The sequence below is a fragment of the Acanthopagrus latus genome, chromosome 12 (genome assembly GCF_904848185.1).
Source record: "Acanthopagrus latus isolate v.2019 chromosome 12, fAcaLat1.1, whole genome shotgun sequence".
NCBI classification, from domain to species: Eukaryota; Metazoa; Chordata; class Actinopteri; order Spariformes; family Sparidae; genus Acanthopagrus; species Acanthopagrus latus.
The window spans coordinates 5,657,210-5,680,455 of NC_051050.1; the positions used below are offsets into that span (position 1 = coordinate 5,657,210).

The 23,246-nt window shown below is 40.8% G+C and overlaps 2 protein-coding genes across 5 annotated transcripts in view; one reads left to right on the forward strand and one right to left on the reverse strand.

Annotated features, from left to right (window-relative positions):
- Positions 1 to 71: 71 nt before the first annotated feature.
- ssna1 (Sjogren syndrome nuclear autoantigen 1) lies at positions 72 to 3,305 on the reverse strand. Its single transcript, XM_037116906.1, has 3 exons — positions 3,017 to 3,305; positions 1,907 to 2,106; positions 72 to 312 (listed from the first exon to the last, which is right to left on the reverse strand). Exons 1-3 carry the CDS (start codon positions 3,066 to 3,068, stop codon positions 220 to 222), a joined length of 345 nt encoding a protein of 114 aa, XP_036972801.1. The 5' UTR covers positions 3,069 to 3,305; the 3' UTR covers positions 72 to 219.
- Positions 1,433 to 23,246, forward strand: part of ehmt1b (euchromatic histone-lysine N-methyltransferase 1b) — a 33,373-nt gene continuing 11,559 nt past the window's right edge. Inside the window, exons 1-7 of one of the 4 annotated variants that reach the window (XM_037116904.1) lie at positions 1,433 to 1,669; positions 19,480 to 19,570; positions 19,661 to 20,166; positions 21,729 to 22,050; positions 22,201 to 22,349; positions 22,586 to 22,741; positions 23,015 to 23,161. In XM_037116904.1, coding sequence (XP_036972799.1) covers positions 19,564 to 19,570; positions 19,661 to 20,166; positions 21,729 to 22,050; positions 22,201 to 22,349; positions 22,586 to 22,741; positions 23,015 to 23,161 — 1,287 coding nt within the window. In that variant the 5' untranslated portion in view covers positions 1,433 to 1,669; positions 19,480 to 19,563. Of the gene's footprint in view, positions 1,670 to 8,831; positions 8,895 to 16,053; positions 16,093 to 19,479; positions 19,571 to 19,660; positions 20,167 to 21,728; positions 22,051 to 22,200; positions 22,350 to 22,585; positions 22,742 to 23,014; positions 23,162 to 23,246 lie in introns of those variants that run through there. The other 3 variants (XM_037116902.1, XM_037116901.1, XM_037116903.1) reach the window with 3 other exon arrangements.

Genomic DNA, 23,246 nt, shown 5'->3' on the forward strand with positions numbered 1-23,246 from the left:
TTTCCATCCTGAAGAGCAGCATTTTGGGTTTTCTTGAGATCTGAGACTGCTTTGTCAAAAATGAAGAGTCGTGGGGGTGATAAACACATTTATTAGAATAAGGAACTTACAGTAAATCAAATATATTACAAATAGTCCAGCATGGAGAATAAATTGTGAAGTGCAGAGTCAAATGCAGCATTGTGGTCAAAATGAGAGTTCAGTGACCTTTTACTGCCATTAGTGCTCCTTCCTCCGGGGCTCTGTGGCTTTACTGAGGTTTCCTGCCTCCTGCTTCAGGACGCTCAGAAGAGACTGCGAGCTCTCCAAGATCTATTGGTGGAAAGCAAATAAATTCCATTAAATATACTGCAGCTTCTTGAAAGTAGATGAAGTAAAAACATTATTCAGACAACATACAGCTGGCATTTTGCTGTGTGTGTATACTGTAGAAGTAATTTAAAAAGGGGCCAGGCACTGCTGACTGTGTTGTTGTTTTATAATAAGGGCAGCTTTGGAGTGTTTGTTTGCAGTGATTAATGTGAGTGCTGAGGGAGGTCAGCATCAGTAAGTGGGACGTGCCTGTGCGACATTCAAGTGCACAAGGAGAACATGACAAGAAAAACATTGATGTACTACATAAGGCAGCAGAGTCTGTTCATGAGATACTTTAAGGTGAATTCACACCTATAGTTCTGTTCATTCTGGTCAAGACGGGAGAATAATGATCTATTGTTACATGTTAGTTCTGGTTGGGTTCCTGTCACCCTGACTGATGACCTCTCTTGGTTTGTTCACAAAAAGAAGTTAACCAGACTGATGGGTAAGTCACTGATTGTACAGTTTTGGCATCCTGCATCATCAGGACCCACATGCTTCTGATGTGCATAATTACTTATTTGGTGCAACAAATGGCTCAAGAAGAAATTAGGATATCATGTGCAAATAAATATATAAATATCATATTGCGTTTCCATTCATGATTGTGATAACAATTTTCCTTTTCACTTAAAAACTCAAATGACGATTATATGGCATTTGTTGGGTCTGTACCAAACCAGGTTTTCTTACATGCTGCAATTTCAATAATATTCAGATAGACCCTACAAAACTAATCATTAGTACTTCATCAGGGCTGTGCTGCCTGATGATTATTGCAAGTAAGCTGGTAAATTTGCTTTACTCGGCAGCCACAAAATAAAATTTGAACGTTCACTGTCCATTTGAGTGGTGGACAGAAAGGTTCATTTTGGTTACGTATGATGATCAATAGGATGAGACGGGATGAAAAGGAGGCATCCTGTAAAGTTAATGCGAGGCTTAATACGGTGGGTTTGCTGTCATACAAATAAATTAAGGAGTACGGTGCAAGCGCAGCAGTTTTTGCCTTAATCAGGGAAAACACCTGTGCCAACATGATTACATGTTCCCATGGTTACCAAATTATTTTCACCTGTGCTGTGACCCCTCAGTATGTGCCGATTGATTGTTTGGCCTGCTTGCAGCTTTTCTCAAGAATTGCTCATCATGTGTTTTTGCTAAACTGCTTGACTTGGATTTACTTCACACTCGAGTAATAAGCATTTAAGTGAATCACTGGTATTTGTACTGTCATAAATCTACTGAATTCTCTGTTGTCCATTCAAAACCGCTGTATATCTGGCTCCACTAAAATCCTCATTAACTACTGGTAAGCAACCATATAAGTAATTCAATATGAAGTCAGTGTGAGTTTAAGTATGCAGGCATGTCTACAGGGTCATTAGGGGGACATCCGTTGAATCAGTTTTGTTTTGTTGAGTTTCAGTATTCTTGGGTAGAACTTAATCCAGTCCTTATTGACTTCACATATCCTGTGCATAATAAAATGGTGCCTCATATGCCAATGTTAGTGAACAATAACAATTTAGACAGACAAGACACACACCTTAGTGTAGGCAGCTTCTGTCTCTGCGATGGTGCGATCAAAAGTGGCGCGGGCAGCGAGCCTTTGCGTCAGGCTCTCGTTGACTCGACTCAGCTTCTCTGAGAGGACTCTGATGTCGTGCTGCAGCCGATCCTTCTCCTCTTCCTCCAGCTTGATCTGACGGTTCAACTCCTCCCTCTTGGTGTGCAGGTCCTCTATACCTAATGGAGACAAAAATGTGGATCAGCTCAGGCCAGTGTCAAGGGATTGTATGCCTGTGTGATAACAGGCTTACTAGAACAGAAACAGAACAGAAGCCAGAATTCACATTTTAATCTTCTCTCAGACTCAAGTATTTAACTTACTTTGTCACTTATTTTATTGATTATCTAATTCTTTGTCTGATCTGTAAAATGTACAAACAAAATGTTCATCTGTATCTCTCAAAGGCCAAAATGACATCCTCAAATGTCTGGCCCACAGACCAAATACAGTATATTAAGTTTTCTTATGATAAAGGAGATAAGAAAGCACAAAATATTCCCATTTAAGAGACTGGAATCTGAAATTTAGCACATTTTGTCTTTACAAAGCACTAAAGCCAATTTCTTAAAACAAGTGGCAAAACATGTGTTAGTTGACAGTTAATCAAGTAATCATTTCAGCTCATGGAATATTACTTATGAAGTCTAACTCTTGGACTGGACTGGAAGTTCAGCTTTTGAAATATGTTCAGCCAGTTCAGTGTCAACCAAACAAAAGTCATGGCAACACATTCGTTTAAGAGAATAAAGCCCTACTACAGGCATTAAAAGAGCTACCTGTTGACCCACAGTTAGGGTCTGCGAAGGGTTACAGTCTGATTTCCAGGCGAGAACATAATCTGTATAGGTTAATCAGATTGTACAGTAGCATCCTATTTGCTAGTTAAAGTAGCTGGGAGGTCAAGAACTAAGCTAGAACAGTAAGGTTACAAGCAGAGCAGAGGGCAGCATTATGACAGGTGCCTGACCTCCTGATAGAATCAATTTGTTTAAAGATTGAGTTGCTACGTTTGGAGCCAAAGAAGATCTTCACTGACTACTTACATAGCACTTTTAGCGACGTTCCAAGAAAAAATGTATGACTTACATTTGACAAGTTCATTGTTGTACGTCTGCAGCGCAGCAGCTTGTTGGGTCATGTTGGAGTTTAGCTAACGTCCCCCTAAACAGCGTTGTAGAGACGGCACCGCACAAGCTAACTAGCTACTTGTTGTCCAAACTCTCTTAGCTTGTCATCTGTCTCCCTACGATAAACGCGTCAGGGCTCAGACATATAACCAAACATACTCCTACACGGTAAGTGTTTTAAAAGCGGTGCTCGAACATGGCGGGTTTCCCGGACAACTGAACTAAAGGTGCCACCGGTTATCTGACGGACCTACCGACGGCTCAGGACGCTTCTTCTCCTCTGGCGATACGTGCTTCACATGTATTTGGCTGCACTAGCGCCCCCTGTTGACCGTTACGAGCTTTCTTCTTCTTCTTCTTCTTCTTCTTCTTCTTCTTCTTCTTCTTCTTCTTCTTCTTCTTCTTCTTCTTCTTCTTCTTCTTCTTCCTCTTCTTCCTGCTCTGTTTAATGCTATGGCGGGTTGACATCCATATGAGTTGCATTACTGCCACCTACTGGACTTACAGCTTCACAGTTATTAGATAGATTAATTAGATATTTTAATGCTTCGCTTGATTTTGTGCTTTGTGAATATTTTGGTGCCCAAAAAAGATGTGTATATTATATCTGAATATCACTAGCAAATTTTGAGTGGTGTATTTTTACTGTTCACCTAAAGGAACCCCATTCACAACGTGGTAGTCTATAACCCGGATCCAAAGTTGGTGCAAATCTTTCAAATATCCTCTAGAAAGGTATCTTGTGTTTTATAGCAGATACAAAATTAAACATTTGAAAATGTATGTAGTCAAGGTTTAGATTAAGATTGGCTTTATTTATCCCACATTGGGGAAATTCACTCATCATAACAGCTCGAAATGCAACAAGTCCAGGAAAAAAAAGAATCAGAAAAATGTTCATAAAGTTCAATATAAAATAAATAGATAAAAACCAGATATTCACAAAAAACTATAAGATTTTTACAAAAAAAAAAAAACAAGTGAGTGGAAAGTGATGTTGATGTAGTGCGTTTGAGTTAAACAGTTTGATGGCTGTGGGGATAAATGATCTGAGAGGTGTCAGCTTGACTAACATCCTCCTCTCACCCATCACCTCTATGGAATCCAGCAGACCATCCAGGCCAGATCTGGCCCTCCTAACCAGTTTGTTTTTAGTCTCTTCCTGTCCCTGTCTGTGCTGCTAGTTGTGACAGACCTCACATCATCAGGTAGTTTGTTCCAGAGAACAGGACCACAGTGTAGCCTAACTCAAAACATCCTGTCAGCGAATCTGGATCCTGTTAGTTACAGTACACAAACACCACCTGAGGTCTGGACTGGTCCGGTCATAGCAGTGGTTGATGAAAATGTTGGTTCTATCAGTAACTTGAGTAAAATTAGTGGTACTAAACTATAAGAAAGGTACATTAAAAGTACAATCCATGCATTCAGAATGTTACTTTTGTAAAATTAGGCCTACAGTAGAAACTATTGTAGGAACAGTGCATTTGCACTGCTTACAGTTCAGCCTGGTGGAGTAGAATGTATGCATTAGTTAACTAACATGCCCTAATTATTTTACTAATTTACACCACTTACTGAGAATATTCTGTCAGATAAACAGGTCTCATTCAAATACTATTATTTACCTATTCACATCAGTTGTTACTGATTTGTACTAACTTTTTTTTTTTTAAACTTTTCATGGCATTTTTTTTTTAACTCCTACAGTTACTTTAAAGACAAAAAATTATTTTCATTTTCTATTTTAAATGCATTAGGTCTACAAAAGTTTCTCACTGATAACAGTTCCTCTTACATGGTCATTAGTCAAATTTCTTCTTCCCCCTTTCTGTGTAAAATCATTTATCACTGAGCACATTATTTAAACTGGTAGTTGCCTCTCTATGATCAAAAGCTCAATTTACACCATTTCTATGGGCGGCCCATATAAATGTTTGTGCATAAATGGAAACAGACTGTTAAAATAATCAAGACAAATATGCACAGAAAAAAATGTTTAAACCAGTTAGTTTTATTCCAGTCATAAAGAAGTGAACAAAGAGAGGAAATCAAGGAAAACAAGCATCTGGCATAAACATAGATGAGAATAACAAAGCAAATAAGGATCAGAGGAAGAGTTATTCAAGGACACCTGGTCGTGTAGTATAAACATTAAAGCCCAGTCCAACCAAATTTAACAGTAAGTGGGTGACGATTAAACCACATTTACTTCATTAAATCAAATCCTTGTTATAAATATAAATATCGTCCAAAATCCAAGAGGAAAAAGTGCTGATAATGCATCTCCACTGCAGCTCACAGCAGGCATTCTGGCTTGTCATCGTAGCAGGAACAGCACAGGTGTTACTAATAACACTAACGATGGCTCTGTTCTCATTAAGTGTCCCCTGTTAGACGTCCTGACAGTGAGTCAGCATGAACAATACGCTGAAACTGAAGCAGCTAAACGGAATTCATTAATTCAGTTCATTATATACACTTCTGCTTTCATTACTGCAAGCAAAATGTCTCTGACCAAAAAGGCCCACACACTAAAATGAATACATTTGTACTGTATTGCATTTTATGTAGCACATCCATTGAAACCCATCCCGCCCTTCGCCACCAATCTCTCGTAATTATGTTTAAAGCAGCTATCCACCGTGGTCTGAGTGAAAATGAATGATGAATAATATACTGAAATGTAAATCCTTTCAATTTCACTCAGTCCATTTGAATCTAAACTTAAAAGTTAATGTCTGAAGTGATCAGAGGGATGGAAATGTGTTCATTTAGTTACATTATAATGGGACAATCGTGTGATTGAACTCAAAAGTCCAAAGCAGCTAAATGGAATTTGGGATGAGAGTTTTACCAAATGCTGTTTCAGAGAATTTGCATTGCAACATTTTTCCAATTAGCACATTATTTCACTTGGCATCTCACCCAATACACGTATTCTGGAACCACAGAGACTTTAAAAATATTCACCTTTTAACACCAATCCACACTGATTTTAGCTTTTTACACAACCAAAATGATGACACAGTACGATGCAGATTAATCATATTTAGTTGATTTATATGGACAAAACAATTCTGCGTCTGCCAGGCATATTCTGTGTGGCAGTTGTTCTACACAGTCCAGTAAAAGTGTCCTTTCATTAATCATCATCAATAACAGCATTTGATCCTTGCTCCAATTTATGCTTTGCTATGATGGAAAAAAATATACATTTATCAGTTATGTTTATATATTTATAATTGTTTTGAATAAGCACACTTTTTTCTTTTAGGTATAAGATATTCAAATTAACACTGTGTAACTCTTTGGTGATTCTGGAGATTTTTGATTCACAGGCTCAACATGTTGTTGCTCTAATGTCACTTCTAACAGTGAGAAAAACAGCTTTACCATCGTGTACCATGTACCACAAGTATCAAAAATATTAATTCAGCAGCAAGTTACTTTTCAAAGTGTATAAGTATTCATATTATAATGCTGTTAAATTATTATTACTGATGCATCGACATGTTTAGTGGCAACTGGTCTGGTTCACCTTAAAGGATAAGTTCGTAAGAACTTTGATTTTTGAATCTCATTCCCAACTCGACACTTTTGGATTATAGGTGGGGTAGGCCGCCGTCCCAAAGTGTAAGTATTTGACGAGTTGAGAATTCTTACAAATTGGACCTTTAAATAATTTAGGCTGAAAATTGACTCAGCTTAAGCTGTCAGGTACATGTAGTGAATGTTAAAAAGTTAGCCTTACTGAAATTGAATGAAATTAATGAAAGTATGAGCGAGTAAACCAACCTCAAAACTGTAAATACTCAATTACATTCTGCCACATATTACTTCGCAAATGAACACATGCTCCCTGCTGCAGCTATATCCACAATAACTAACCCATATGAATCGTACTATAATTGGAGCCACACATGGGATATGTTGTTGCACCTGTTCTTTTCTTCTCTGTCCATTTTGAGATCTTTGTCCTCTTGTTGTTTGGAGCAGAGCCCAGTTTGAGGTGCCTCAAGCTTATTGGACTTCCTCGAGGTATTTTGTGTTCCCTCGTATGATTTTATTTTGAGGAAGGTGTCATCCACATGTCTGACCCTATGGCTAGCTGCTCTTAAAAGCTCTCCAGTTCTTCCATGTACAGTAGAGGCCAAGTCCGGGCCGAGGATGGTTCTGTTGAAGAGAGTTGTCCTGTAGCAGGTTATCCTTACAGACTCCAATACTTCGGTATAAATGTGAAGCATGAGGTAACATCATAAGACACAATGGTCCAGTTTTAGTTATAGTTGTAGTTATCCTTGATGAATAGCAGCTACGATCCTCAGACGAGGGCCTGACAATTGTTTCTATTTGTCTTTTTACTCTATTGACAGTGATGTGTCGTGGTTTCTCCCTTGTGACAAATGTACTTAGTGTGAGTCGCTTTGGACGAAAGCATCTGCTAAATGCCCTAAATGTAAATGTCAATGTAGTGAAACCTTGACAAAGCTCTTTGAGTTTGGGATGTGGTGTGCATTGTTACAAAAGGAAGTAAAACATGTTTTTCTTGACAATGTTGTATGTTGATACGTCTAAGTGAGCATCACCTCTTGAGTATGTATAGTGAATTTATTTAATCCCTTTGTCTTTGTAGGCAGTCCATATAAGCATTTTTTTGTAGCTGGGTTTCTGTTTCAGATGTAGTAGTATCACTGAACAATGTGGTCATTTGGCATGTCAGTCTGCTGACAGCAGAAATATGCATGTCCCTTGCCACTAAGATGGAGATATCCTGGTCTACTCTACTCTACGTGTCAGTGTGTGTCCTTTCAGGGATTGTGAAGGAAAGAGAGCCTCTGTCATGGGATGCATAGCTGACACGTTCATGTTGAATTGTTCTGCCTCAGTTTCTGCCTACTTATTTCTGATGGCTGGTCTTGTAGCTTTGACAAGGTCTACAACAAACAAGGGTGGTGCCATTGGAAACCTCTTGGCTAAGGCAACCTTCACTGGCTGGCTGGGGTTCTTGATCCACTTGTCCTGAATGTCCTACAAGGCTAAATTACTAAATGTGTTGGGATAACTGTGTATTTCTTCCTCTAGGTAAGTCCAGTAAAGGCAAATTTCACTGCTACAGCGTACAGTGTAATTTTAAACATAGCGTGACTCCACTTTTGTGATAACATCTGGGCGAAGAACCTCTCCCGGTTTAGCATAACAATGACCCATGTGATCAAAGCCATGCAGCACTATAAAGAACTGGTTTTCCCCGTTTGGTGGGGAGGAACTTGACTGTCTTGCACAGAGCACTTGCCTTAACCCTCCATCGCCGACTGTGTGCCAGGCCTTGGTGCCCAACATCAGCGATCGACCTTTCGCTAATGCTCCAGTGGTTTGACTGGGAACAAACATCTTCAGCCAGGTTGCAAAATAGACGTCATTTTCAGGCGTCAGCGTACTCTTGGCCGTGGAGTGTTCAGATCGTAATAATATTTGCGGGGTTGATGGAATTAAGTTCACGTTCATGGAATTAAGTGGTGTGTTTGGATTTGGATAAAGGGCTGACACTCACATCTGTAAAGAATGACTCTGGCACCATTGTGTGTTTGTCTTAATGGTGCAATCAGGCTTCTCACCCTCTTCTGTTGCTTCTAACTGATTCATTCCATTAGTAACACATCATCGTGACATGTGAGGGCTGTTATCATCAAAACTATTTTTTAATATCATGCACAATATTATTGATAATCCTACTCCCAGGTGTGGTATTACGCCGTCTGCGAATCAATAAATGTGACGTAATCGCGGGTGGGCGGAGTTTACGTCCAGGCACCATGGCTTCGGTTGGACCCGAGGTGAGTGTGTAAGCCTTATCTACACCGAGCTTGTTTTACTTTCACACTGTTTTCGTGGTCTTGGTGAAGGCGTATTGCCCCGGCAGCCCGGAACGGCCCTGTAAACCGGCGAATTGACGGTGTCGACGTGTGGTTTAGTCGTAAATTGCCCGCTGCCAGCCCGGAGTCTCTTGCTTTTGTGCTGGACCGGAGGGCAATTGAATGTGCAGGAAGATGCTGCGCCCTGGAACATGAATGATTCGTGCGGGCGCGTTGTGATCTATGCTCCGGTGTTCGCTCATACATTGTCCAGGCTCCCGTCACTGTCCTGCTTCTGTCCAGCTTTAGCGGTTCGAAATAAACTGCAGAAAGATATGCATGCGTTTTCAGGCGACATTATTTTTGGTTTTAGCGCTTTTATCTGTCACCGGCTTCATGGTGGCTAATCTGTGCACTGATGGCTAGCTAGCTGCTAGCAGCCGCGCTAGTTAGCAGACTGTGCACACTTTCTCAGTTCCACACAAAAACTGATTTTTTTTCTGATTCGCAAATTCTCTAAATGAGAGCGGCTGGTCGTCTCTGTGTCATTTTGAACAGTAGGACCGAGTACCTGTCTGCTAATGTTGTGTTTCCATACGCTGGGAAGTCTGTTAGCTACATGATAATTGATGCAGTCAAATGAAGGCAACATTGGCAGTGCTCCTTACAACCTCCCACTGTAAACATATGGCGCCAGCTCTTCAGCCGGCTTTGATGCTCTTTCCGCGATTCTTTTTTCACATTAAACTTTCATCGATAATAATATTCCCGGTGCAGGCTTGGCTTTGTTAGCCATCTGCAGTTACTGTCACGGCTTTAAATCGGTACAAACCAGTGAAGCGCCTGCTTTAAGAAGTGGCATTGTTACTGTATTGATGTTTCATCAGTAAAGTTGGACTGATCGGATCGATCGCCTGTCTTCGGTGACACGAAAGTGTACAAATGTATCAGACATTCAGTCTTTGTGTCTTTTTTCCCCCCTTCATGTGAGAGATAGGATGCGGTGTTGTTCGGCAGAGGTCGCTCGAACAGCGCCGAGATGATATCTGCTCAGCAGTGCTGAGGGTATCATGAAGTGAGGCAGAGAAAGGTGTGGGGCACTGAGCTGTGCAGCCACTTCCGTTTGCTCTCACGACTTGGTCTTACGTTTTTTGTCGAACCATTTTCCTGATAGAAGCAACGGGTGGCCACTGAGGGTCAGTTCATCCTCTCAATTAAAAACAAAACAAACATTGCTCCATTTATCTCTAAAACTATCAAGCCATACAGATAGTTGAGGTTTAGTGTGCTGAAATGTTGGTATTGTTGAATTTCTGCCTCCTCCAAAAAACAGTGGATGTGAATGGGTTTTCATTGTACTCCAAGCATTCCAAGATTATATTTAACCGTTATGTGTTTTATAGAAAAACCGTACACCTGAAATCCACAGACCTCACCATCATCAGTTTTTACTGTGTACCAAAATCAGAAGTTGAAATGAGTGCTAGATATTTACTTCTTGAAATTACAGAGAAAGAGGAAAAAGAGGGACTTCCTGTGTGGCAGTCCTAGTTTGAACAGACATCATTTACATCGTCCAGACAGATAGCCGTTGCCTACCCAGAGGCCGATTAGTAGGACATTAACAGCAAGTTCTTTCACAATAAATCTTCAGTACTGATTCCCATCCCAATTTGTGATGTCCGTTATATTTTAAAAACAAAGGGTTTAGGCTTTAGTTTGACGTAAGCTAGCGTTGATTAAATGGCATGGATGTCTGTGCCTTATTTCAAACAGATGTCTCTAATTTACTGGTCCCTCGGTGTACAGTGAGTGGCTTTCATTCAGCGTTCAGTTCAAGTGCGCCCTAGCTGAGCTTTGGGCTCCTGTTGCTGAGGTACACTGTTGAGGTGAAAAGGCCGTTGTTGGCCTTGTGACAGATGCCTATCAGGAAATGTCATGCTCTCTCAGCCATCTCTATAGAATTCATTCGGTATCATAATGACGCCACATGACGTGTTGCAAACAAATCATTTTAGGAGAAGATACAGGAGTAATTTATTATCATTTTACAGCACAAAAATGTAGTTTGTAGTCCAATTATGCTATCAGTGAAAAGATAAATTATATGGATGGACTCGTAATAGTCTGAGGAAAAAAGCTGATACTTCTGTATCTTTTGCCAGACGGCAGCAGGGTGAACAGACTGTGGGTGTGCAGACATCTCATTTCACCAGTATCACTGATGCTCGGTAGCTAATTACCAGTGATACCTGCCCAGAGCCTTCCTGTCCTGGGCCGTGCATAAACCAAGTCAGTTTGTGATGTTTCCAGTCAGGATGCTTTCTTCTGCTCCTCTGTAAAAGTTGACACGAACTTGACACAGGGATTTATCTTTCTTAATTTTTCCTTAAGAAATGCCCACTAATGTCTGCTTTAGCTGCTTGGAGAAAGCATTTGACTGATGAGAGCATTGGAGACAGTATAACTGTTGGAACAGATACAACATCAGCTCTCCACATGGCCATCTAGCTACCACTACTCCATCCATGAAAAACTGTGAAAAAGTCTTCATACACTTACTGGCCACTTTACCGGATAAACCTGCTATACTGCTAATTAAAGCAAATATTTAAACAGCCATCTTGTGGAGGCAACTCAGTGCAGTTAGGCATGTTGACATGGTGAAAACACTTTTCACGCACAACCATCTCAAGGGTTTATTAAAAATAAAATAAGATTAATTTTTAAAAAAAAAAAAAGGAAATATCTAGTGAGCAGCAGTTCTCTGGAAAAAAGTCCCTTGTTGATATCAGAGGTCAGAGGGGAGAATGGTAGGACTGGTTAGAGCTGATAGAATGGCAACTGTTACTGAAATAACCACGCGTTAAAACTGAGGTATGCAGAAAGCAGAACTACGAAGCAGATGGGGTGAAGCAAAAAGACAACACAGAGTTCAGCTTTCATCTGCTAGGATTAGGAAACAGGCGACAGTTAACTGGCTACCTCTAACAGGATAATGTGCCGTGTCTCAAAGCTCAAATAATTACAAACTGGTTTCTTGAACATGACAATAAGTTGACTGTACTTAAATGGCCTCCGTCACCAGATCTTAATCCAGTAGAGTACCTTTGAGATGTGGTTGAACAGGATATTTGCATTATGGAAGTGCAACCAACGCATCTGCAGCAATTGCATGATACTATCATGTCAATATGCACCAACATCTCTGAGGAATATTTCTTGTGAGAATTAAGGCAGTTATTAAAGCAAAAGGTGGTCCAACCTGCTAGTAGCTGAGGACTGTATTACTGCTTACCTTTCAAGCAGTCGATTGATGCCCAGCAAATCAATTCCAAATCCTTTTTTACATGCATATTGTTGCCTTCAGGGCTTATCCCACCAGTCTCTGAGGACAAGCTTCCATACAAACAACAAAGCCTATGTGAGCTATTAGCACTGCAGTATACAGTTCCACAACACACTTACTGTCATAGTTATTTAGGCTTCAACTGAGGCTCAACATTCAGGGTTTCTTGTGACTGTCCCTCAATATTACAACAGCATCTAACACCAACACAATGTGAGTCGGAAAAAGTGAAGTCAAAGGAAGAAGGTACATTTCTGCTCATTTATCTGAGAATATTTAAAGTAAATAAATACCAACAAATATAAAACAAGGTCTGCACAGCACTGCTTTGTACCAGTGTACTCATAACATCATCATGCTATGCATATGCAAACTGACAAGGCTAATATACTGGTGTTTAGGGGGAAACGTTTACATGAGTTGAGAATCACACAGGAACTCACACTACAATACAATTCGTGATATGCCCATGATAAGGATAGTATTACAAAACTGGAATTCTTCCATAATCAATACATTGCAAGATAATAGTTTAACGATACATTACAACATCTGTCTAGATGAAGATTACAAAATACCTCTAAAAAGGCATAGTCTGGGAATTATGTTTATATTTGCTGCATTGTGGTGTCAGTTTCCCAATGAAATGAGACGATGTGCAGAAAGTGCAGTTGTAGTTTTATGGCCCCTCATCACACACACTTGTAGATGTATATGAGTGCCGCCATGCAATGTGCAGTTTGTTTCAATGAAAATATCCAATGGTATTGCAAGAGGAAGTATCATGATATAATGCCATATCAGTATTTTGTCCCATCTATGCTGTTTACCATATTTAATATCTTAATATTGTGTGTTAGCATGTTAACATTTAACTGTCAGCACTAAACAAAAATTACAGCAGAGACTGATTTGAATGTTATTACTTGCATTTACTTACTGCAGGAGGGCACTTAATCTCCTTGTTCTTTAGTTTGGAATCTATCCGCAAGTTTCCTGGGGAGGATATTGGGGTAATTATTATTTCATTAACACTTGTTTGGCAGAAGTCTAAGTAACAAAGTATCATGATAACTGACACAACAGCACTTTTAAGGCTCAAGAAGCGTTAGCTAAGTGGGCGAAACAATAAAAATGGCGTTTTTCACCACTGTCCTGGAACTGTCCCCCAAAAATAATTCGAACTGTCCAGAAGTGAATAATAAACAAAAATTAAATTAATAAGTTATTTGAGACTAACAAGACTAAAAGAAACAACTGTAGTTTGCACATGGTGGCAACACATCTATAAGATTGTTTGCTAAACACCATTAAGACTCAAAGAAGTAGTAAACTTAATAATTGTTCGTTAGTTATCCTCCTGCCATTGTCAAAATGGAATTGTTGTTCACGGTGTAACATTATTTAGGAAAAAATACTTTATGTCACTGTTGATAGATATTACAGCATCTTTTCGGATGTTAACGTGTAATTTTCTTAAACGCCTCCTGCTGACTAGTCAGCCAATGATTGTAAGTTGCATCAACACAGCACTGTGGAGAAGTAGATATCTATGGTTGCATAACAACATGTGTTTAGTTTTTAGTCAGTGCTTGGTTCAGTTTAGCACACTCCTCCTCGTGGCACTTCAAAAATAAGTAAATCAAGGAAATCAGTGTAGGAATGTATGTTATTGTGCTTAACAGCTTTTTAAAGTCAATCGTGAAGATATTCATGATTATCCTGATTTATCCTGATAATGGAAATTTACCACTGTCATCTTTTCCAAAAATCATGATCCGTGACAACATCTTATGTTGTCTCCTCATTGAGATTTGGACCTGATATGGTGCTAGTTGAAAAATTGAGGGATCAACAGTGTTATTAGGTATTCGTCCTCTGGGGACATCGAAAATACAATATGATACAACTTTATTGTCAGATTACACTGAATTTCCTAGCAATACATCCAGTAATTGCCAAGATAATTCAGTCTAAACCAATAACGTTAAATGCATCTAGTGAAAAAGTACTGGAACACCAAGATCAGTTGGGAGACCACTGTAGGGAGAATCATCTGGTAAATAATAATTATCTTCAGCAAAATTGTAATCCATCCAAACGTTTTGATACATCTCTGTCTAGACTAGCTCGACTGCCATCCATAGAGCCATGATGCTAGCGGGGCCAAAAAACACTTCACAAGTGAGCATGTCTACAGGCAAGGCTTTTGAATACTATGTCATCTGCTTTGCTACCAGATTGTGACCCTTTAACCATGAAGTAAGTGATCTAGTCCGTCTTGTTCGAGTTTAAATCTGTCCATTCATGTTGCAAACCAACTTTGTTACAATTTACATGAGTTCAGATAGAGGCTCAAATGAGTTTCAAATTATGTTGTTGCGGGATTCAGGTTTTATTGCATACAGGCTGACTCTTTGTTGTTGTTGTTAGTGAAATTGTTCTCTCCTCATGGATGACCTCCTTTCGTGTCGTGTGGGCGTTGCATACCAGCTCACAGGTGTGTTCAACTTAGCTGTTATTGTGTCCTAACTTCCAGTGTTGGCTTCTCACCTCTGTAGTTTATAGTGTCTGTCTGACTTTTTCTGGATCCTTACGTTCACGCCGCTCTGTCATGGCCAAAGACAAGAACTTATTTCTCTTTATTTAGCAATGAGTCCTGAAAGTTGGTAAACCTGAGCCTGTGTGTCAGCACTAGGTTGTTTGTCATTGTTCATTTTGAAATAAGAGAAGCTGCCAATATCTCTACATCTACATTCCAGTGTGTCTGAGATGTTGGCTCAAGTTGTGAGAGAATTCATGTGAAAATCATCTTCTGGTAGACCAAATACCAGGAGACCACATGCAGAACAAAGACCTGACAACAATCAAAAGCCTTTGTTAAGATACAAAATACTAAGTCGGTCTTGTACATTTATATTCACTCAGTTTGTACTGAGCACAACAGAATACTTGTGTTTGTCTGTGCTGCTCCTTTTGTGGTTTAATTCATCCTCAATGGCACCTCAGTCTGTTACTTAATTTCTATGATGTAATATCTGTTACATGGCCTGGCAGCGTTGTGTTTTGCCGTCTTCACTGGAGCGAGGCACAGTGGAGACAAAAGACTGTCCTGTTGAGGAGTTGGGATGTGGCCTGATGTCTACGATTGAAAACATTAGGCTCCCCAGGCTCTGCACTGGTATCCAGTTTACTTGACGTTTTCCTATTTTTTACTTTTTTCACCTGTACCAGTTTTCCCCCTCTCTCAAACTGTCTCACAAACCGGCTATGAAGCTCCTTTCCCCCTGAGCAACATCAACAAATTAACAGTCGTAACAATCATACAAAGAAGTAGCAGAAATAAAAGTGAGTGAGTATTTCTGGCCAAATAACTAAAGACATAAATATTTGCATAAAGGGTGGATGAAAACCTCAGTACGGCATGTGTTGAACAGGATTTTTAAATGCACTATTCCAGTCTTGTTGGTATTCAGTAAGGTAAGGAGTCTGCTCCACTGGATACCTTCAGTGGCAACGAGGTCTTCCAGTTTATAGAAATGGAGGGGTGCTACAGTTTGAACCATCTGAGCATGCTCTGTGGAGACCCTCTGAAGAGGAGGACCGACAGAGGGAGCCACCAGGTCACATGACTGACGAGGTGAATGTGCATGCGGGGAAAGAAAAGGAAAAGAGGAACAGTCTGTTCGACACGTTCTCGTCTCTCTCTCTCCCTCTCTCCCTCTCTCTGTCCTCCCTCTTCCCTCTCTCTCCCTCTCTCACACACTCTCCCTCACACACTCCCTCTCTGACGCCTTCTTCTCCTCAATGGAGGCCATGAGAAGAAAGCAGGTATGATGCTTCCTGGAGGCACACAAGGGAAAAGACATAGCTTTGTACTCTTCACCCTTGGTTGGCTTTGAACGGTCTGAGGAGATGAATATTCTTGCTTCTCCGTTCATTTAAGCCGTGAAGTTAAAATCAATTGTTTTGGGTTCCTGCTAGTTTCTCATTTTGTAAGATGCACTTCTCGAGACAGTTGCTGCTGCTTTATCAGCAACTGATGGCTCTTAATTCTGGAAATCGTGGATTTAATCTCGTGGCGCATCGTTTGTTTTTTTTCTTAGTGTCAGTGCTGCTTTATCAAAGATAGATTTGAGTGTGTCGTGTTGGATCCTGTTGTTGGAGAGAGCTTCTCATGGATTAGAGTAAATGCTGTATTTAGCAACCACAGCATGAAGGGAAGGGAAACATGATGTGACATGAAGATTGAAGTTCTGACTTCCTGAAGATCTGAAAACTACCCTACAAGTAGTTTCAAATCTCAGATTCAACTTCCTTTTGACACACCTTTTTGCTTTTATCTCTCCTGTATTTCCTCATGGTCAGGTTTAATGAGGCCCCTGGGGACTGGATATATATGTAGTTTAGGTTCTGTGGTCAGGAATATACTCAAACTTAAGGGTGCAGTGACTGTTTATCAATCTAGAGGTTGCATGTCAGTCTGCAATGGTAGCTGAGGGTCAGGCCTTGCATGTGTTGATCAATCCGTTTGCACAATCAGTCACTGGGGAGATAAATGATGGAGTTTATTTTTAGATTTAATGCAAAGCAGCACCATGTATTTTGTTATGTCTTCATTTAGATAGCAAGCAGTCAGCAGGTGACAGGAAATGAGGGCATAAAGGCAAGTCATTACATGTCAGATACAGACGGGTTGTTGCGATTGCACTGACTGGTCTTTCCTTTTAAGAATTTGCAAAACCAAAAATAGCATATGTTTTCTTAACCACATTCTTTTAGTTTTAAAGATTATTAACTGGATAGGAAAACTAAACAATGAATTCTGCTGCACAAAAATCAAGTATTTCTCTGACTGTAAAATTCTGTTTAGATTCACCTCTTTGGGCCTTTTTGAAAAATCATTCAAATTAAACGATCCGATGAGGAGGAAATCACTCTTTAGTGAAACCATTTATAGCCTATAGCTGCTGCAGTTTAAAGGATCATATAACAAAAATGTGGGACTCACTACCAGAACTCGTTCATTGTTCTCTTCACTGGATCTCTGGGTGTTGGCATCTTCTCATTGGCAGTGTTAACAGCTGATTGTGTCATGTACTTTTGCTTTTTGTGATGGCAGTATTTGTTGTTTTTAGGTCTCCCACAGTTCTTTCTAAGATGGGTCACGGCACTGTGAAAATCCAAGCCTTGTCACATACCACACTCACATTACCTTGTAAGGACTGTGAATGACTGATGCATCAGAAGCTTTTCATCAGATATAATCTATGAAGAGCTTCATTTCTAATGACTAAGCTTATTTGCAGTTTCAAAAAAAAAAAATGTCCAATCTGGAATGTAAACTGTGAACCTGGAGTCACATTTTTACCACCATGGCTGAAGCTTTAGTCTATTCTAATTTCTCTCCATTTTTTAATCTGCTTCTTAAGGTTCCCGATCAGGCCTCAGAGCCTTGGCTTAACATTTGGAGCTTCTCTCAGCAGCTCCCATATCCATTTCCATGAGCCTCCAGACCCCTACGCTCCCCATCTAGTGGAAATTCGCTGCAATGGCCACGTTGTGTCAGTAAACAATCTGGTTGCGAAATGGCGGAGATCTGCAGACAGCCTTCTCTGCCTCCCTTCCCCCCCTCTCCTTTCAGTCTCCAGTCTGTATGTTCCACTTTCCACCACTAGGGGGAGGGATGGGGCTGGTGTGCTTTTTGTTACTGGCTTTCCTCAAACCATGAATAAAAAGGGGAACTAAAAGAGTCTTCTTCTCCTCACCCTCACTTGTGCTTATTAGAATCCTTGAGATCATACTGGGCAGAGGACTAGATGTTCTTTGGGAAACACCCTCAGTCATTGTGCTCCCAGCTCTTGGCCTGACCTTGTTGCTGTTTGACAAGGTGCATGGTCCTGTTTGGCTTAAGGGACTCAGGAGCACATTTTTGGAGAGTGATTTGGGAAATCTGTCCTCATGACTCTTGTAGTTGTGGTCTTAAGTTGAATGAAGGTTTCAGGACACAGGCGGTCTGTTTTAAATTGAGGATTCAAGAGGAGAATTAAAGTAATTGAATCAGTTTTCAATGGTCTTTGCCGTTTGCTGGTCTTTTGATTGTCTTATCAATCCCTGCTTTTACCACTCACTCGATATGACTTGTCTGTCTGTACACCCACCGTTTTTCTGTTTGGCGTGAGCCTCCACGTAAGGCCGTGGGAGAGTGCAAACCTTCCTACTCAGTCCGAGGTATGCTGCTCTTCAAGGTCAAACTGAGCTATGACCACTTTCCTCAAACGTATGTTCTCAAAAGTGTGAAGGGGGTCATCATGTTTGTCTCTCGGGCCTCTCTTGTTTCTTTTGGGCTCATTTTCCAGGAGCGAGCACGAGGTTGGCAGTCTGCTCGGGAGGAAGAAACAGGATTACATTTCCTGGTGTTGCCTCTTCAACTGCTTTCTCCTTTGGGATGTAAAGATGGACTGTGGGTGGTTGTTATTTCTTTTGAAGCTCTGGTAGTGCATGCACTGCTCTGCTGGTTGGCTATAGCATAAAAAGAGAGAAGACAGACAAAGAGAGTGCATGGGGGTTGCCCTCATTCTCTCGGCTTACTCTATGTACTTTGTGCTTTTCAGTAATGTTTTTTTGTAAGTTTCATAGAAAGAGTTTTCTGCACAGCACTCAGTGACTTAAACAGACGCACACTTTGTTTTTCACATGTTTCATTTGTGAAATGATTGGTTAGAAGTTCAATACAAAAGAAATCAACACCAGTTCTATTTTCTTCAGTTTAATGCGTTGTCTTTTAGAGCTGCAACAATTAGTTTAATTGAAAATGAATCAAAATCAACTATGTTTTCAACTAGAGGAGGAAACAAGTCTTGTTTTGGTAGATCAATAGTCTAAAATCCCCAAATGTTAAGTTTACAATGACATTAAACAGACAAAAGCAGCAAATTCTTAGAGTCTTTGGGATTATTGATTGATGAATGACCTAAACAATGAATCCATTCTGAAATTTGTTGACAACTAACATTCTTTCATTCAAATAATTGAGTAATCATTTCTGTGCAGATGTCATAAACAGAGTATCTTTTGGTCTTGCTTATACAAACCAAGCACTTAAAAGAGGCCACTCTGGGCTTTGGGAACTTGTCATAGACTCAATGAAGATCAAATAATTGTTTGTTGGAGCTCAAAATTTGATTTCCCCTGATATATGTGTTCTCTTTTCTTCAGCCCGCTGGTCTAGCCATAGGCAGTGTGGATAAGGGTGCCTCCACAAAGAAAGAGGATCACAATTCAGCAAGCAACGGCGAGGAGATGCCAGGTACTATTCAGATTATATTTGAAAGCACTTCATTTATGGAAATAACTAGTTTGCATTTTAAGTTATAATATTTCATTGTTCTTTGTCTAGATGGTGACAAAGACGTAGCAGCCAGACTGGCCTCCTCACCGGCAGCAGAGGCAATGCTAAACGGCACTGAACGTGACGATGCGAGGCACAGGAGCCCAACACATGGCTCTGCAACAGGCAACAAGACTTTACTGCTGGTAAATGAAAATGGCTCGTCAGACACGGAGCCGCCGCACGCTTCAGTTACTGGAAGCAATGGATTTATTCTCACTAAGCAGCAGAAGGAAGGCGGCTCTGCGGCGTCGCCAGGTTTGGGAGTTTCCCCTCACAGGACTAACTGGTTGCCTTCGGGCTCACCGACAGGGGGACACATGAACACACCCCTCCATTCCTCTGCGTCTGGGTGTGCACAGAGTTTAGGTGCACTAAGGACTGACCCCAGCACAGGGACAACACCAGACACTAAAAATGGCACAGCATCGCCTCCTGCACCAGCTTCAGCACCGGTCACAATACACAGAGCACGCAAGACCATGTCCAGACCTGCTGTCAGCCCGGCACAGAAGGTAAACCATCAGAGCCCAGTGGATTATCAGCAGCTCACTGGTGTTTTCTGACCCATTATTGTCTATTTTTGTGTAGGTGATATACATGAATCCTTAAATAAGTAGATATGTTCAGTACCATTCCTCCTTCCCAGTACTGATTGTGATACCTGGACTCTGTGTATTAGTGGATAATAGGTACTGATCAAACACCAGTGTGTACAGATTTAAATTAAAGTTACACAAATCACCTAGGGTTTATGGAAACTGGCTACTTGCAGTAGGCGATTTGTGGGGGAATGAGGAGGGATGCCTTCCGCCTTCTCTGCAAAATTACCAAAATGCATCCCCCTTACTCACCTGGCTTCCCTCTCCATCCCTCAGAGATCACTAATAGGCAGACTGTGACTCAGTTATAACTGATACATTTATGAAAAATATCACATTTTGACAGAGCATTACTATTTTAAGCATTGGAACTTGTCTATCCTTTACAGCACTAGAGGCCCAGGAAACTTGCAGACCTATTGCATCCATTGTAAATCTCATGTGGCGTCACTAAAAATGAACAGTTCACTTAGGTGCAGTAAAACATCAGTTAAGATGTTTACAGTTGTACAGGATGCTGCTGGGAAGTAGCAGGGTCTCATTTCTAATAATGAATTATGTGGCATCACATTGGTGCATAGACACAGACACACAATACTGATTCCAGGATTTTAAGGAGTATCGGACGCCTCTGGTCCCCAGAGGGGAAATTCAAGTTTTACATACAATAAATACTCTACATGACAAATGTATTTGGACATTCTAAAAATGAACACTCATATGTGATTAGCATACTTGTCATTCCAAACCATGTGTGTTAATCTTGCTGCTGTAACAGCCTGCACCCTTCTGGGAAGACTTCCCATCAGCATGGCTGCAGAGATTTTCTCCCATTAGCGCATTAGTGAGGTCCAACACAGATGATGGGCAATAAGACCTGGGCCATAGTCAGTGTTCCAGTTCATCCCAGTTGTGTTGAATAGGGATAAGGTCTGCACTGGCCAGTTAAGTTATTTCATAGCAAAGCAGGAAAAAAACATTTCATCATGGATTATGGTTTGCTCATGTGGGGCACTGTCATGCAAAACCAAGAAAAGGCCTTCTAAACAACAGTGATGTCTAAAATATCTTTGTATCCTGTAGCATTAACATTTCCAACAACCAGAACTAAGGGGCCAATCCATGAGAATCAGCCTCTGATCAGAAGTACACAATATGTCCACATACTTTTGTCCACATAGTGGATCTTTACAAAATCACATATAAAACAATGAAATTACCTGATGCAGTGAATAATGGTCCAAAATTTAATTTTCTAGGGAAACACTAATATTAATAAAATCCAGCTGAAATATTTTCTGTGCTTTTCACAAGAGGACCTTGTTTACTGTAAAGCACAGGGGTCAGTGTCTACTTGAAGCAGATTATGCCAACATGTGGACAAAAAAATCTAGGTGAAAATCAAACAGATTAAAATCTGCTCTTGGCTTGTGGTGTAAATTGGTAAATCCCTCTTGTTTTTTTTTCACTTGCAGCTTCTTAACAGGGAATTAAGAGAAGCAAAGAGTGCCAAAATGGAGAAAATGGAGACTCACGCTGTACCTGAAGCTCAGACATCGTCACAGCAGTCCTCCGCTCAGAACCATCTACCTCAGACTCCATCGGATATGCCGGCTTCAGCACAAACAGCCTCAGCATCTTCACCAGCGCCTCCTCCACCTGTGGCTCCTCCAGCTCCTCCGACAGAACCCGCAGCACCTGTGGCTCCTGAAGCTCCTGCAACACATGTGGCCTCTGAAGCTCCTGCCGCACATGTGGCTCCTCCTGCTCCTCCAGCTCCAGCCAAACTCCATTTAGGTCCCCGACAGATTCCATCACCACAACACACAATTGTAGAAAAAAGCCATTGTTTGTTTGTTGGTTTCAGTGAAAAGTAATTATTAGAACAAAGCATTGTCTCTTTGAGAGTTTTTCTGCAAATGTGTGTGTTGTTCTCTCATGCTGTAGGCTCCTACTCAGGAGGGTTTTCATCCCGGAAGAAGAAGAGGAGGATGGGGACGTATAGTCTGGTTCCCAAGAAGAAAACCAAAGTGCTCAAGCAGAGAACTGTCCTGGAAATGTTTAAAGATCTTCAACAGTCTGCCAAGAGTCCGCAGGTCTGTGCACCTCAGAAAAGGGACTTTCTCAATTTTTCTCCCACGTTTTTATATGCAATATTAAGTCCCTGAGGTAATGTTGAATATGTTTTTAAACACATTCCACTCTTTCACGCTTTGTGAACACTTCATGAATGTAGTCAGATGGAGTTGATACTTGCTCTGGACACATTTTGTTTATTTTACAGCATGTTTGAGATTGTTATGATTACCTCCAGGCCTCTCTTGTCACGCAGACTAAAGAAGTAGCAAACATAAATGGGGAGAAGGTTGAAAATGCATCTGAAGAAGAAGAGTCCGAGGAGGTGGAGTCTGAGGAAGAGGAGCGACAGCCGCCAGCAGAAGAACCTGTCAGTGCTGCCCAGGAAGCATCATCTGAACCCATCTCTCAGGTTGGAACATAAAGCAGTGGTATCTTTTCTTATCCTGACATTACACATGTGAAACTTTTCTAGTTTTTAAGAAAAACCGCAGAACATGAAGGCCTGTGGAACTGTTGCAGAACGTAGACACAGCAACTGTTCGATTACCCTTTGGGAAAGCGTCAAATGTTTTATTCAAATTTCCCAGGTGGGCTTATTGTCAGCTCATGAAAGTTAAACGTTCTTGAGACAAAATATTAGAGACAGTTGAATTTCCCTCAAGGATTACTGTGTGACTCTCAGATATTGGAACAAAGCGTGTTTGGACATGTCGTGCAAAAGGCTGCTAATGAACCCGGTTCTGTGTTTGTGGTGGAGGCTGGGGACGATCAGGAGTCTGAAGAGTCTGGAGAAGAAGAGGGGGAGGAGGAGGGCACAGAGTCCGACTTGGTAAGACAATCAATCATTACTCAGTTTAACTGCTACAGAGTGCAGTTGCATTTTATTTTTTTCACCTCTCATTGTAAATGACTTT